Here is a 16,594-nt window from a genome sequence, read left to right on the forward strand (position 1 = left end):
CCTCACAAAAATGGCGTTTTTGGTTCGTAATGCCTTGCGACCATTTGTACGTCATTATTGTGCGTCTTTACACGAGAAACATCGGTTTTGTCCACAAACTAGTGTGAGCAGATGTTAAGTTAAAGTAAGATATGGCACCTTTAAAACAAAATGCAAAATGTAAAGGTCCGATTAGAGGAAAATACTTTAATAATAAATTTGCACATGGTGGTTTATCACACAACGCCAAAAGGAAAAGAAAATGGGTTCCGGAGAACAAAGTTTTTGATGGTGGATTAAAAGAGGGTGAGTAAATGTGTTTTCGATGTAGAAAATTCACACTGAATAAACTAATTTGACATAAGGGTCAATTAAAGAATTCTGAAATGAGAAAACAATCTAGTGTAAAACGCACATGCCTAGTTCTTAGATATGCTTTCTTTGCATTAATGTTTATTACATACATTTTTGAAAGTGTTTATATCATTTTCTTTAAAAAAGTTTAATCTAAGGCTTATTTTGTGATATAGTATTTACACTATCAACCAGAATATACAATAAATAATTCATAGTGTGCATAAAAAGGACTAAACTTGAAATGTATTCTGACTGAAGTTCATCTCTCTCTCATTCTTTCTCAGGTCAGGGGTTTGCTTTCAAAAGGAAGGAGAAAATAAAACATGAATACAACAAACTTCTTCGAAAAGAGCAGAAGAAAATGCAAGCATCAAAAATCCAGTTAGAGGAGGAATATCCCGAGCATCTGAGACATCTATACCTGGCTGAAAGAGAACGACTAGATGAAGAAGAACAAGAAAAAAAGAAGAAAAGATGTAAAGGGAGAGCAGTAGATGAAGAGACAGAGGCAGACGATGAACTAAAAACAGTGCTGGATTCTCCTTTCACTGAGAAACACATCTCAAACACGACGACTGACAAAACTACTGCCTCTGATTCAGTTAATGAACCAGCAGAGTCTGACAGGTACAGTAACAGCTAGTGTGTGTGTGTATTTATTTATATACACACACAAATATACAAAGCCACATTCCTGATTTCTGATTTGTGACATCAGCTCCCACAAGACTCCATTCATCCAAAGAAAGCAGAAGCAGAAAATGTCATCGTATCAGAAGACAAAGCAAGAATATGAAAGGATAAAGGAGGAACGTGCACAAAAAAGAGAGGTGAGGAAATCAAACCTAGCAAATGTATCAGTATGATGGAATTGTTGTACAGTTTTCTATTCCCTAATGAATCTCCTGTCATTAAGGAAGGGCCCATTATGTCATGTAAACATACACAGTTTAATCATCTTTTACATTCTTTGGCAAATGATTGATGCATGTTTTTATTATGTGTGTGTGTGTAGGAATTCTTGAAAAGACAAAGCTCAGCGAGAGGAGGCTCTGAAGAAATAAGAGAGAGAAACAGCAACATATCAGTTGTTGAAAAGAAAAACCAAAAAAGGTCAGCCCAACCTTAACCTGCATATGGAGCTGTTGCTGCAAAAGAGATAGCTCAGCGCAAATAATTCAGTATCATCCATAAAATCAGACTGGAATCACACAATAAACTGCAGTTTGGGTTGTTTTTTTGTTTTTGACCTCAAGAATGTGTACCTTTGCATACCTTTTTCTTCCCCAGTAATATTTCTTGTAAATAAAATATTAAATTATACTCTTCTTAAGTTAATTCAAGATGACAGTACAGAACTAATGCTATGACAGTAAGCTTATGGAAAAACATGAAGCTTTATAATATCTATTATGTTGTAAATCTATTTTTATCATTATATTTAGGTAAATAATGCTGTCAGCAGCCTAACAGTACAGCAGTGCCTAAAGATACTTTATTAAACATTTATAGCTTAACTTTCTTATTTTCTCTAACGACTCTTTTAAAAGTGTTTTTGTGACATGATGTTGGAATGATATCTTTTGTTTATTAGGTGAAAAGCATTGATATCAAAATAGTAATAATAGACTGAATGTTAAAATACAAATATTTAAATTTGTTTATATTGAATTTTGCAAAGCATCTAACTTTTCACAAAAAAAAAAAAGAAATAACAAAAACATAAGGCACTGATGCATTAGTAGCAATATGAAAAAACTCCCAGCAGCTCCAGTAACTGTAATATGATTTCATGAACAGAGGCAGAGGGTGTGGTCATTGAGTCATATGGCCCCTCCTTCTTTATTTGACTCCTCCCCCACATCATCATAGTCTGTTTTAAAAAAACAAGCAAATTCATGTTCATTTTTATAAATGCATCACAATTTAGTTTAAATAGGTTTTAAATGAGAGACATGATTAAAAGTAGATTATGTAAAAAGATGACAAAAACATACCTAACAGGTTTCTCTCATCTTCATTGCTGTTCTTCACATGATTGTGATTATTCTTGCAGCCCTCTGATACACATGTGAAATAAAACCTCACACTGTAATGTGTAACACAGCTTGTGTCATTCATCTCATTCTCCTCATGACTGTCTGAGACTATTAGATTAAACCTGATAAGGCCATGATGATTCATTAATGGTATTATTTTATTATATAAAACATATATAAGAGTGATATTAAATTGTAGTTCTGTGTGACTCACTCGTTACACCTTGAAAGTTCTGTCCAATAATGATGACATCATCATAATGATCTAGAATTCATACATGAAGATATAAACAGAACAAATGTCACATCATCATATCAGTACTGAGCATCATTTTAAAGGTATTATGTTAAACATACTCAAAAAAAGGTAAAACACCTTTTTTAAAATCAGAGATCTGTTCGTTCGTCGTGACATCATCATAGTTCTCATGTCTGTCTTCTACAAATTAAAGATGAAACATTTACACCCATACAATATATATAAAGAGAGAGAGAAAAAGATTTTATATCAGAGATGTCCAAACCTGTTCCTGAAGGGACACTGTCCTGCAGAGTTTAGCTCCACCCCTAATTAAACACACCTGTCCTGAACCAAAGTAATCAAGGTCTTCAGACTCACTAAGTGCTTCTCAAATGGAAAGCTGCATCCTCCGAAGGCTGCATATCTCGGCTGCCATGTCATCAAACGTCGCTGAAGACCATCTCAATCACAAGGATCCTTGGAAGGCAGCCTTCATTTCACGTCCTTCATTCAGCTGAATTTGAAGGATGCACAGGATGTATCCTTTGCGACCTTCAATCACCCACAATCCTTTGTAGCCATTCCATTTCATGAAAATAAACTGACGAAAAACGAGTCAGTACTGAGCTTGTCTGAATTTATTATGCAATGTAAGACAAAAATAATGTTTTCGGACATGAAAGGATGTTATCTTTTGTTTTGGTGTAAATTATTTACTTAATGCTAAACTGACAATAATTTAAGCTACAGGGAGACCAAACGACTGTTGATTTATTGTATTGCATTAATAGAAAAAAAAAATACAAAGATTTGTAAAACAGAGTATTTTTCCATATATTGGTTTTTTTTTTTTTTTTGTTGCGTGGTAGTTTTGGGTGGATAATTTTTGTTATTGTTTTTTTGTCTTGATAGTGAGAGGGGTGTATGTGATGTGTGCTTGTGTGAGTTCAGGGTTGCGTTCCAGTCCATTTTTTTATGCCCTTCACTTGCAAACTTCCCTCTGTCTCGTTTACACGAATGTACATCATTGATTATGTTGCATGAGTGCCCACTTCTGGCGGAACCTAGAATCCGCTATGGAGTTGGTTTATTGTTTTATGAATTTGTTTGGTGCAGCATTCTATTTGTATGCTTGGGCTGTTATAAATGTAAAAAAAAAAAAAAAGTATATATATATATATATATGTCAAAAAAAAAAAGTATATATATATATATATATATATATATAAAATATAGAGGTGTTTGGGATGGGGATAAATTAAACGCGATCTGCGATGATGTCATAATCGTGTTGCTTTGTGGTCTATAGAGCAGCCTGAAGTGTGCATATGAAGCAGACTCACTCCCTCAGTCAGAATCGAGGGTTTATTCATATAAACTTCCCTCGTTCACTTCACAAATTGGAACACACTTCAAAATGGCATGCGGGATTCCCACGAGGGGAAGTGCTTAGGGAAGTTCGCGAGTATATGTCTAAAAGTGGAGTGGAATGCAGCCCTGGAGGGCCGGTGTCTTGCAGAGTTTAGCTCCAACTTGCCTCAACACCTGCCGGGAGGTTTCTAGTTTCTAGGTTTCTTTGCCTAGTAAGAGCTTGATTAGCTGGTTCAGCTGTGTCTGATTGGGGTTGGGTCTAAACTCTGCAGGACACCGGCCTTCCAGGACCGAGTTTGGGCACCCCTGTTCAAGACGGTCTCATTTTAGCATTTAATGGCGAGGAGGACTCTAGCCTACAAGACTCTGAAGGACTGAACTAGGAAGGACACATCCTAGTGAGGATGCATCCATTACTAGTCCAGTCCTTCTGAGGATTCAAGGATAGAGTCCGCTCAGCATTAAATGCCAGAATGATACGGTCTACTTAGTGCACATGGCTACGTCAAATGTTTCTGTCACAGCAGAAAAATACCACTAGAATTATCATTAGAATAATACTTTATACTGAACAATTTTTTATTAACTGACTTTCTTTTAATGCAGTACAGGTAATGACCGTCTGTGGTCTCTCACTGGTTTACATTATACATAGTCTAGCATTATGTGATTCTTTTACAACTAAACAAATAAAAACAATGCCTTCACCTCAAAAATATTTTTTTGTATTGCATAACAATGAAATTAAACAAGCTCAGTGTTGATTTTCATTTTCAGATCATTAATTTTTCATGAATTGGAATCTGTGCAAAGGATTGTAGGCAACTGAAGGACACAGGATATACCTGAGTAGCACTCGCTAGACGAGTGTGTTGGAGCTGGATGAAACCAAACTCTTGGCCCTCCAGGAGCAGGACTGGACACCCCTGCTTTATGTATTTTAAATATTTAATCTTATTAGAGAATAACAGAGTAATACCTGTCTCACGATCTGGTTTTAGTCCATCAGTGATGACATCATCATAATATCCTGGTGTGATTTGCTTCATCTCTTCTGCATCAAAACATGTGGTATATTTGGGCATATTGGAATATTTTTTTTTACAAACAAAATGTAATATATTCTCTTGCAGGTCTTGAGACCTGCCATTGTTGACATCATCATAATATGCAGTGTTGAACACTATTTCTAATAAGATAAACGTTTTAGTATTACGAACAGTTGAGTCACTGGTGACATATTTAATTTACTGGAAGAATTATATTTGTATGATTTTTACTGCAAATTACATTTTATATATTTTTTCATTGAGTTTGAACATCAAATGATTTATTTTTAGGTATTAATTTGAATATATTTCAGCTGCCTGACCTAAGAGAAGCTCATCAGCATCTTCATACCCAGAATGCAGTTCTTCAGAGATGAGACTCCCTGTAAAAGAAAAGCAGAACAGTCAGAAACATGTTCATCATTACAAACAGACTAAATCCTCATTTTCTCTGGATCATAAAGCATTGTGTTAGTGACAATACAACAAAAATGTCAATTACTTGCATTTTAAAAACATTAGAGACAGAATGTTTTTGTTGGGTTTTGTTTTGTTTTTGCCAATTAGCAAACACACACACATGTATCCTCACATGAACCCATTCATCACTGCCTTCCAGAAATACACTCAGGAAGAGACCCAGTCTGACACACAGACACTTTCTCTCTCTCACACACACACATGAACATGCACCTGCAGCTCTGTGGTTTTCTGTCAGGAATTCTGTGAAGCAGGAGGTTTAACAGAACTAATAATAGATGAACATCAACTGTCTGACAAAGCATTGATATCAAAATAGTAATAAAAATAGTAAAGCCAAACGCTAAATTTCAAATATTTAAATTTGTGGATACTGAATTTTGCAAAGCATCTAAAAAAAAAAAAAATTTTTTTAAATAACAAAACATAGGGCACTGATGCATTAGTAGGAATATGAGAAGCTCCCAGCAGCTCCAGTAACTGTAATATGATTTCATGAACAGAGGCAGAGGGTGTGACCTTTGAGTCATATGGCCCCTCCTTCTTTATTTGACTCCTCCCCCATATCATCATAGTCTGTTTTTAAAAACACGCAAATTCAAGTTCATTTTTTTTTATCATGATTTAGTTTAAATAGGGTTTAAATGAGCGACATAATGATTGACAGTAGATTATGTAAAAAGATGACAAAAACATACCTAACAGGTTTCTCTCATCTTCATTGCTGTTCTTCACATCATCATACTCCTCCTGATCCCCCTCTGATACACATGTGAAATAAAAAACCTCACATTGTAATGTGTAACACAGCTTGTGTCATTCATCTCATTCTCCTCATGACTGTCTGAGACTATTAGATTAAACCTGATAAAGCCATGATGATTCATTAATGGTAGAAACACGTGTTCAGTATCATAGAAATATATATAAGAGTGATATTAAAGGGGTGGTTGATTGCGATTTCACTTTTTTTAATGTTAGTGTGTAATGTTGCTGTTTGAGCATAAACAATATCTGTAAAGTTACGATGCTGAACGTTCAATGAAAACGGAGATATCGTCTTTTAAAGTTCTGGCAGTTTAATTCCTACAAAAACGACTGGCAAGGGACTACAATGAGTTACTTCCCGGGGCCGTTAAGTGAAGACCCCAGAATTTACATAAACCCCGCCCCCGAGAACATGCAGCAAAGGGGGCGAGACCATGCTGCACTGCTTCAGAGAAGAGGAAGAGAAGACTAGGGGTGCACATAAAAATATATTTATATTTATATTTGAATCGCGATTCTGTCATCTGATGATTCTAATGGATTCACAAGTTTCAAAACCAATTTTCTAAAGCAGCGGTTCTCAATCCTGTTCCTCGTGTCACCCTGCTCTGCATCACGCTCTCTCTCTCTCTCATTCAGATCATTAGCTCAGTGAATACACTTATTTTCACATACTGTAGCTATGAGAAGCATTATACATAGGCCTGTCACGATAACAAATTTTGCTGGACGATAAATTGCGATAAACGATAATATTGTGGTTCTAAGACCAGTTTCAACTAATATAATGATAAGGCCATACTAATGCAGGTACACCTTTTCAAAGATCAATAAACTTTTATTTCTAAAGAATATTTAACACTGAAAATGGACAACATTTTAAATATCCACAATAAATGAACAAAACAACCAAAAAAACAAAACAAAAGCAATGGACTGTCAGTGAGTTAAAACAATGCACTTGAATAAATACCAAAAACAACCAAAATCAATAAAGAAAATGGATGTAAACAAAATTGCACTTCAAAAAATATTAAACATTAGACTCAGACATAAATAGTGCCAGTTATGACCTTTGTAAACAAACAAAGACTCAACAGGCCATGTGCAAAAAAAGATTTTGAAAAATAATTTCTCCAGCATAAAGCTTTGTTCAAATAAAGCAAAAGTGAATTGCCGTAAATGTCCACCAAGGACGAGAGAGAGAGAGATATTTTATGGCAGATTACGAGCAATGTGTATATGCCAGTTAGGGATGCTCATATTGACCGTTTAACCGTTAACTGAAAGTAAACATTTTGACCGATTAAGGGGACGTTCACATATCGCGTCTTTTGGGCGTTCAAGTACTTTATTTCAAATGTAGACGCGCGGTATGCGCGCTCATAATTGAAGCGCTCGTTTTTTCCAGGCGCGTCCGCACCGTTTTTTAGTTAAAAACATCTCAACTTTTCAGAATGACGCAAGAGCACCAGAACCAACTCAATTTGCTTCGTTGTGGGTTTAATTAAATTTTGGTTTTTGAAAAATGGGGTGCACCCAAACACTGCAGAGTTTTTTACTTTTCTTCGTAAATAAATCTTGTAGCAGAGTTACAGCAAGGGTTTTTCGGTGGTGGAAATCCATTACTGAAATTTCCTTGCAACGGAGATCGCAGCTGATGGATGCAACGACAGACGCCTCAGGAGCGCAACTGGCCGAGCGCTTTAGAAAGGAGGAGAAAGCGGCGCGCCTAGTGTTTTCCACGCGTTTTTAGGCGCGACATGTGAACGGCCCGTAATACTACACTGAACTGAGTACCGTTTCTGTCGGACGCGTCCGATTTGAGAACCGAGGAGCTGATGATACTGCGCATGCGTGATTCGGCGTGAAGCTCACTGACACACAGCGCTTCTGAACCGAACTGGTTCTTTTGGTGTTTGATTCTGAACTGATTCTGTGATAATGTTAAATCCTCGTATGCACATTATTGCTGTTACTGTATTTGGGTGCGTTGTTGCAAAACTTAATTGTAAACTTTTCATGATTATGAGGTTTTTAACTGACTAAAGTTATGTTTATTGACTTTGGATATTTGAATGTTTGATAGACTTGACCCCATTACGTCATCGCCAATGACGTCATTACATCGAGCGTAAAAGAACCGGTGAACCATTTTTTTCAACGGGTTTATTGAATCGAACTGTCCGAAAGAACCGGTTCGCAGAAAAGAACCTAACTTCCCATCACTAGTCTGAGCTTATGCGTCCTCTTCACGCCAGTTATTTAGCCAATAAAGTGTAGGCCTATGTATTTCAAAATTGTGTCTAGTACTATATATATTAAAAAAGGTTTAATTGGCATCTTTATTTTCCAACAACCCGACCGACCGCGACCCGAATATCATTAAAAATATTTTTGGATGACTCGTAACCGCGGGTAACTGGTTGATCATTTTGGATCAACCCGCGCATCACTGATCCCTCTGTATATATGTTAACTCGCTGGGTGCGTTGACGCGCAACCACACGCCTACAGACATATTTAGCTGAGCAAGCCAAATGAAGCGAGCGAAAAGTACTATGTGGGACCATTTCGACAGAAAGGGCAACGAAGTTACTTGCAAAATATGCTACGCGGTATTAAAATAAAGCAGTAGTGCAAGTACAATGCAATATCACTTGCGACGCAAACATCCACAAGCAAATGAAAGGCGCTTCCCAAAGCTGGTCGCTCTAGCGAGATGTTATCTCTTCATTCCCGGGACATCTGTGCCACCTGAGAGGGTGTTTTCTGCCGCGGGGTGTCCACAGGCTGCGCTCCAGACTAAAGGCTGATTTATACTTCTGCGTCGGACCTACGCCGTAACCTACGCATAGACACACACACCCTACGCCGTAGCCAACGCCGTGACCTGACGTGCACCTCTCCAAAAATCTAAAACAGCGCGTCAATTCTACGCGCGGACCGCAAGCACTGTGATTGGTCTGCTAGAAACGCCTTCCTCTGTATGTACTTGAGTTTGGTGTGTGTATTTATAATGTGTACTTTAATATATTTTAATTTTACACCTTCTTATATAAAATAAAACAAAGCAAAGAACAAGTGTCTTATCATTTATTATACTACATAGCATTATACATCAGTATTTGTCCCGCGATAAAAACAATGTTGATTTGCCGTGGTACAAGTCCTTGTGAAGATTGAAAGAATGCCATCTTCTCTTGTTCCGTTGTTTCTCTCCTTTTCTAGTTTTAAATACTGATTTAATATTTATTTGTCGCCGTCATGGCTATAATAATGCTTCTCCGCCGAGCCGCTTCTTCTTCGGCTTTTGTCATGGTACTGCGGGTTACACCAGCAACATGCCCCGTGGACACTGCAGACTAGAGGTTTGCATGTGTACTGCACGTCGATGCGGACAACGACGCAGAAGTATAAATTAAAACTGACGCATAGCCTACGGCGTAAAGGCTACGGCGTAGGTCCGACGCAGAAGTATAAATCAGCCTTAACCCCACATCATGACATGTTACATTTTTTAAATGAAAATTGAAAAAAGAAATTATCGCGGCCGGAAAAATTATCGAGCTCTTTTTTTTTTATCGTGCGATTAATTGATTTATCGACCACTAAAATCCTCTGCATCTCAATCGGACTCAAACTGATTAGCAATATAGACTACGCCAGGGTTATTCAAATCTTACCCTTGAGGGCCAGTGCACTGCAGAGTTTAGCTCCAACCCTGATCAAACACATCTGAGCATGCTAATCAGTGTCTTCAGGATCATTAGAAAATCACAGGTAGGTGAGTTTGATCAGGGTTGGAGTTAAACTCTGCAGTGCACTGACCCTCGGGGGTAAAATTTGAATAACCCTGGACTACGCCATTGTTGAAGCACATGCTGAGGTGAGGGGCGGGACGTTGCACCCTAGAGGCGGTTTAGCCAATTACAACACACTGGGCCAACTAACCAATCAGAGCCCATCGTGTGTTTCTGAGGGAGGGGCTTCATAAAAGCCGGAAATGATCAGTCCATTTAGAGGAGAAGGGACAGAGCGGTGTGGAATAAAGGTAAATTATTTGAAAAATAATGTGTTTTTTAACAAACCAAGAATTAACACATGTTGGACTGCACCCCATAAACACAATCAAGCCTAGAAAAAAAACAGTCAACCACCCCTTTAAATTGTAGTTCTGTGTGACTCGCTCATTAAACCTTGAAAGTTCTGTCCAATAATGATGACATCATCATAATGATCTAGAATTCATACATGAAGATATGAACAGAACAAATGTTACATCATCATATCAGTACTGAGCATCATTTTAAAGGTATTATGTTAAACATAGTCAAAAAAAATAAATAAAAAAATACCCCTCCCCCATTTAAAAAAACACCTTTTTTAATATCAGAGTTCTGTTCGCTGTCATGACATCATCATAGCTCTCTTGTCTGTCTTCTAAATTAAACATGAAACATTACACCCATACAATATATATATATATATAGAGAGAGAGAGAGAGAGAAAAAGATTTTATATCAGTCCAATCATGTCCAAACCTGTTCCTGAAGGGACACTGTCCTGCAGAGTTTAGCTCCAACCCTAATTAAACACACCTGTCCTGAACCAAAGTAATCAAGGTCTTCAGACTCACTAAGTGCTTCTCAAATGGAATACACATCCTAGTGAGGATACATCCTTCCTAGTCCAGTCCTTCTGAGGATTCAAGGCTAGAGTCCTTCTCAGCAATAAATTGCAGAATGATACGGTCTACTTAGTGCACATGTCTACGTCATAAATGTTTCTGGCACACCAGAAAAATACTACTAGAATTATAATTTAAATAATACCTTATACTCAACAAACTTTCTTTTATTTATTTACTGGTAATTTTTTTTTGTGGTATCTCACTGGTTTACATTACACATAGTTTAGCATTATGTGATTCTTTTACAACTAAACAAATAAAAACATAATGCTTTCACCTCAAAAAAAAAAAAAAACATAATGAAATGAAAGCTCATTGTCGATTTTCATTTTCAGATCATTAATTTTTTGTGAATTGGAATCTGTGCAAAGGATTGTAGGCAACTGAAGGACGCAAATGATACACCTGAGTAGCACTCGCTAGAAACTTCCAGACAAGTGTGTTGGAGCTGGATGAAGCTAAACTCTTGGCCCTCCAGGAGCAGGACTGGACACCCCTGCTTTATGTATTTTAAATATTTAATCTTATTAGAGAATAACAGAGTAATACCTGTCTCACGATCTGGTTTTAGTCCATCAGTGATGACATCATCATAGTATCCTGGTGTGATTTGCTTCATCTCTTCTGCGTCTAAACGGGGTATATTTGGCCATATTGGAATTTTTTTTTTAGAAATAAAATGTAATATATTCTCTTGCAGGTCTTGAGACTTGCCATTGTTGACATCATCATAATATGCAGTGTTGAACATTATTTCTAATAAGATAAACATTTTAGTGGTGACATATTTCATTTACTGGAAGAATTATATTTGTATGATTTCGAGTGTGAATTACATTTAATATATTTTTTCATTGAGTTTGAACATCAAATGATTTATTTTTAGGTATTAATTTGTTTTTTTTTTAGGTATTTAACCTGAGAGATTTTAATATGTTTCTTCTTACCCAGAATGCAGTTCTTCAGAGATGAGACTCCCTGTTAAAGGAGAGCAGAACAGTCAGAAACATGTTCATCATTACAAACAGACTGAATCCTCATTTTCTCTGGATCATAAAGCATTGTGTTAGTGACAACACAACAAAGATGTCAATTACTTGCATTTTAAAAACATTAAGAGACAGAATGTTTTTGTTGGGCCTATTTGCAAAAACACGCACACACACAAACACACACACACATCCTCACATGAACCCATTCATCACTGCCTTCCAGAAATTCACTCAGGAAGAGACTCAGTCGGAAACACACACACACACACACAAACACACATGAACATGCACCTGCAGCTCTGTGGTTTTCTGTCAGGAATTCTGTGGTTTGAAGCAGGAGGTTTAACAGGACTAATAATAGATGAACATCAACTGTCTGACAGACTCTTATTAATGGTATTAAATGAGATTGATGGTTCATGTCTCACCCCTCTGAGTGAAGTGATTGTGTCTGTGCTGAATGTCCTCATAAACGGCCTCAGACATCATCCTGTGTCTCCTCTCAGAGAGAGCTGTGAGTGTAGACAGACAAACCTGCTGTCAGTTCACAACACATGACTGATCACACACTGAATAAGACACAATATGACAGTCTCTGGATCTCTCCTACCTCTCCTCATCACTCTGTTCTGCTGAATCAGTATAAGCAGTGGCACTAATAGCAGTAAGAGCACAACTCCCAGAACAATCACAAGCACTGGGGGAGACGCTGGTGGAGGAGAAGCTGATGTTGTTGTGGCAGGAGTAGTGGACACTGACAAATCTGACAAAACAGACACAAACACATTAACACATTAACAAACATTAACATGATTGTATTGAACACTTAAAAAAATTTTTATATATAATTGAATATATATATTTATTATATTATTGAATATATATATATATACTATATATATATATATATATATATATATATATATATATATATACACGGTATATATACAATGTGTAATATATGCTCAATCTTTGAATTAGATACTATGTATTTTGATTCAAAAAAGGAATCGTCTGGAACAAAAAATTCATGTTGTCCACAAAATGCTTTTTGTGTGTTCCATATCGTCATTCAACGTCACATAATACTTATAATGCATAATACTTCACTCTTCAGGCACCTGACATAACACTGAATGTGGAGCAAAAATCTGTATCCATCCTGGAATTCTGTGGGAGAAAAGATTAGTAATTATGAGATTAGTCTAGATGATCTTACCAGAGCAGATGACTCCAGCATCTTTAGTATGATTAGCTTCTATTCCCCATCCACTGAATCTACAGTTTGTCAGTGTCAACTCTGATCCAGTACACTGTAAATCAGAAATCCAGACTTTTCCTGATCCTTCACCAAAGTGAGCACTCTTTGGTGCAGTTAAAGCCTCTCCACAGCCAAGCTCTCTACACACCACTGCAGCATCAGGCAAATCCCAGCCACCATCATGCACTGTTCCCCACTCACCATCATGAAGAACCTCCACTCTACCAGCACAGCGACTGTTACCACCTACTAATCTCACTGTTTCTGAAGGTAAAAGAACACAAGAAAGATAAAATAAGTTTTTATTTATTTTTTATTTATTTTTACAATATTACTCAAGAATTTTGTCAATACTCATAGTTCATACGTCATTTACCTACCAGCACATACAACACTCACATTGTTCTCATGGGAACACAATTGTGAAGGTGATGCTGGACAAAGAGCAAACTGATACTCATCTCCTCTGCACTGAATCTCTTGTGTCCACATCTGAGTGTCTCCTTTGTCAAAAGCAGCTGCTCCCAGCACCTGTTCAGGAGCCCCACAGTTCAGCTCTCTACACACAACCTCTGCATCCTGCTGGTCAAAGGTAGTGGCACACACTTTGTGCCATGTGTTCTCATGAGGCACCTCTAACCTCCCAGAGCAGCGAGAACCTCCAACAAGCCTGATGCCTGAAATGTTAGGCATAACAAACTGTTTAAAATCATAATATAACATAAAAAAAATCTCAATATAAATATATAAATAAAAAAGCTTATATACTGTACTAGGAGAGGAGTGTTGTGATGCACAAATTAAAGTTGTTTTGAAATCTACAACTTATCTTAAATTATTTAGAGAGTACTGTTGTTACAGCCCTAGAGTAACATGTGGGGTCCGTGCCGGTCCTGCTCTATTTGGCGCACTGGGTTGACTAGAGGTGTAACAATATATTTTGTCACAATATGAAAATGAAGTTTAGACATTTAATTTAGCATCAAATATAGTAATGGCGCATTAAATATGGTAAACCCAAAAGGTCACACATTTGAACTTCCGTGTTTATTATTCATTAATTATTATTATTTATTAATATATGTAAAATAAAATGCATAATTTCATAAAATTTAGTCGGGGGCAGAGTGTAAAAATACATGAATAACATAATTCTGTATTTTTAGCTAAGCAGAATCATTTAATATTTCTATTCTCGTGTCATCACCAGTCCCGTGCTTAAGGGAGAAGGACCAAGTTCAAGCCTATTCAAGTCCATTCCTGATGTAATATCCAATTTAGCATTTTATTGAAAAGTAACACTTATAGAACATCAGTTTGAATTTTGTACATTAATTTATTTTGTTAATTAAAATGTTAAGGTATGTTCTTAACATATAGGTGAAAGTGTAATATTTAGAGTAAATATTATATATGAAAGTACACAAGAGAGTTTCAGGTAATGTACTGTAATTAAACTGACCACAATTCAAATCATAAACCATCATTTTTTTTTCATGCACTGTAGATCCTTTATATTTTTACACAGAGACTTATAACTTCTGCTTTCACCTCAGATCATACAGGGGTCCTATATGATTGATATAATATTGAGTGATTTCTAAATGGTTAAACTCACCCTGTATTACATCACGCCTTTGACTCTCTTAATGTTTTGTAGTCTGATTTAGCAAATCTACTTAGTAAATGCATGCTTTTATTATAGTAAATTATGTTTTTGTTTGTTAATGAAAGGTAGAGATCAAATCAGCCTACCTGAACAGACAACGCCAACATCTTCACTATGTTTACAGTTATGGTCATCCATTTCTCTTTTTGAACAATCAAGTATTGAGGACTCAGATCCATTACATCTCACATCATCCATCCAGATTTTTCCTGATCCTGGTCCAAAGTGAGCAGCACGCATTGTGTTTGAAGTTTCGTCACAGCCCAGCTCTCTACACACCACTGCAGTGTTTGTCAAATCCCAATAATCATCGCACACGGTTCCCCATTCTCCACTGTAATAAACCTCCACCCTACCAGCACAAGAATTATTACCACCCACCAGCCTCACATTTCCTGCAGACAAGATACAGAATGATGTATATAAAATGTATCTGAGAGAAGACAAACAACAGAGAAAAGTCAGCAAAAGAGAGAGGAACAGAGAAAATGACCATGAGTGAAAGAAATTCACTTTTATATTAGTGCAAATACTACACATACAAAAGGGGAGCTATAAGTTATATTATGACCAATTCATATCACAAACACAAACAGTCAATCAATATATCATAACTAACACATAACGATCCTGAATGTGTACGTACCAGCTGTGGCAAGTTTGATCACAGAAGACAAAAAAATGAGAGTTAGACAGTTCTCCATCTTTACTGATCATACACTTTGTTTGATCAACTTTGAACTAAAAGGTTCAAGAGAGACAGAGACAAAAAGCTGCACAACCACCAAACAACAAGCCAATCACAAACACTTTTACCTTATTAGACAGAAGAGAGGAAATCATCAAAAAGCTTCACTGACTAATCAGAAGGCGTATTTATGATTTTCACCATATTTATTAAAAGTACGTCAGCTTTGATGAACAGGACTCCTCCTCCATCTGATAGAGACACTTAACTGGGGAGAAACACACAAGATAGAGGGGGTGACAAAGTCAAACATACAGGAAACTGATTTCAGTGACAGGAAACATTCCAGTTTATTAACAGCATCAAAGCCCAGCATTTGCAGATATAGAAATACTAACACTCATAACAACTTGCTTCATGCTTCTCGCTTTGATTTCATGTGTAGAAATATTAGTTATAAAATCAAATGTTCTTTTTTTAAATATTTGTTTTAGCTACTGTTATTCAGAAGTATATTTTAGCAATGCTTGTCAAGTTCACGGTTAGTGCATATATTAATACATATAGGCCTGGTTTCACAGACAGGGCTTAGACTAAGCCAGGATTAGGCCATAGTTTAATTAAAAAAAATAATAATAAAATTAAAAAAAAATAAAAGTGACGTGGCATACAGCCAAGTATGGTGCTCTGGATCTAACCCATACAAAGTGCACACACACAGCAGTGAACACACACACACCGTGAACACACACCCGGAGCAGTGTGGACATTTAAGGACATTTTTAGGACATTTAAGTATTTTTTATTATTTTATTATTACCGGTGTGCATCTTGAGACAAAACAAAGGCACTGATATTTTTTTAACATCAGTCATTTTTGCAAGTTTTCTTTCAGTTGAAAGAGCTCAGACTTACATTTTAGTCTTGGACTAGGCTTAAGCCTTGTCTGTGAAACTCTTACATTTTAGTCTTGGACTAGACTATTTTTGTTTAAAAAAAATAAAATA

The 16,594-nt window shown here is 36.6% G+C and overlaps 1 protein-coding gene and 1 pseudogene across 1 annotated transcript in view; one reads left to right on the plus strand and one right to left on the minus strand.

Annotated features, from left to right (window-relative positions):
• Positions 1-15,842, minus strand: part of LOC109067683 (scavenger receptor cysteine-rich type 1 protein M130-like) — a 33,623-nt gene extending 17,781 nt beyond the window's left edge. The window contains exons 1-5 of the mRNA XM_042747620.1: positions 15,546-15,842; positions 14,986-15,294; positions 13,611-13,907; positions 13,189-13,494; positions 12,580-12,732 (exon numbers count right to left, since the gene is read on the minus strand). Of these exons, the coding sequence (XP_042603554.1) occupies positions 12,580-12,732; positions 13,189-13,494; positions 13,611-13,907; positions 14,986-15,294; positions 15,546-15,603 (1,123 nt within the window). The 5' untranslated portion in view covers positions 15,604-15,842. The remainder of the gene's footprint in view (positions 1-12,579; positions 12,733-13,188; positions 13,495-13,610; positions 13,908-14,985; positions 15,295-15,545) is intronic.
• Positions 54-1,566, plus strand: LOC109097129 (annotated as a pseudogene).
• Positions 15,843-16,594: the final 752 nt, after the last annotated feature.

The sequence above is a fragment of the Cyprinus carpio genome, chromosome A4, assembly GCF_018340385.1.
Source record: "Cyprinus carpio isolate SPL01 chromosome A4, ASM1834038v1, whole genome shotgun sequence".
Classification (NCBI taxonomy): Eukaryota; Metazoa; Chordata; class Actinopteri; order Cypriniformes; family Cyprinidae; genus Cyprinus; species Cyprinus carpio.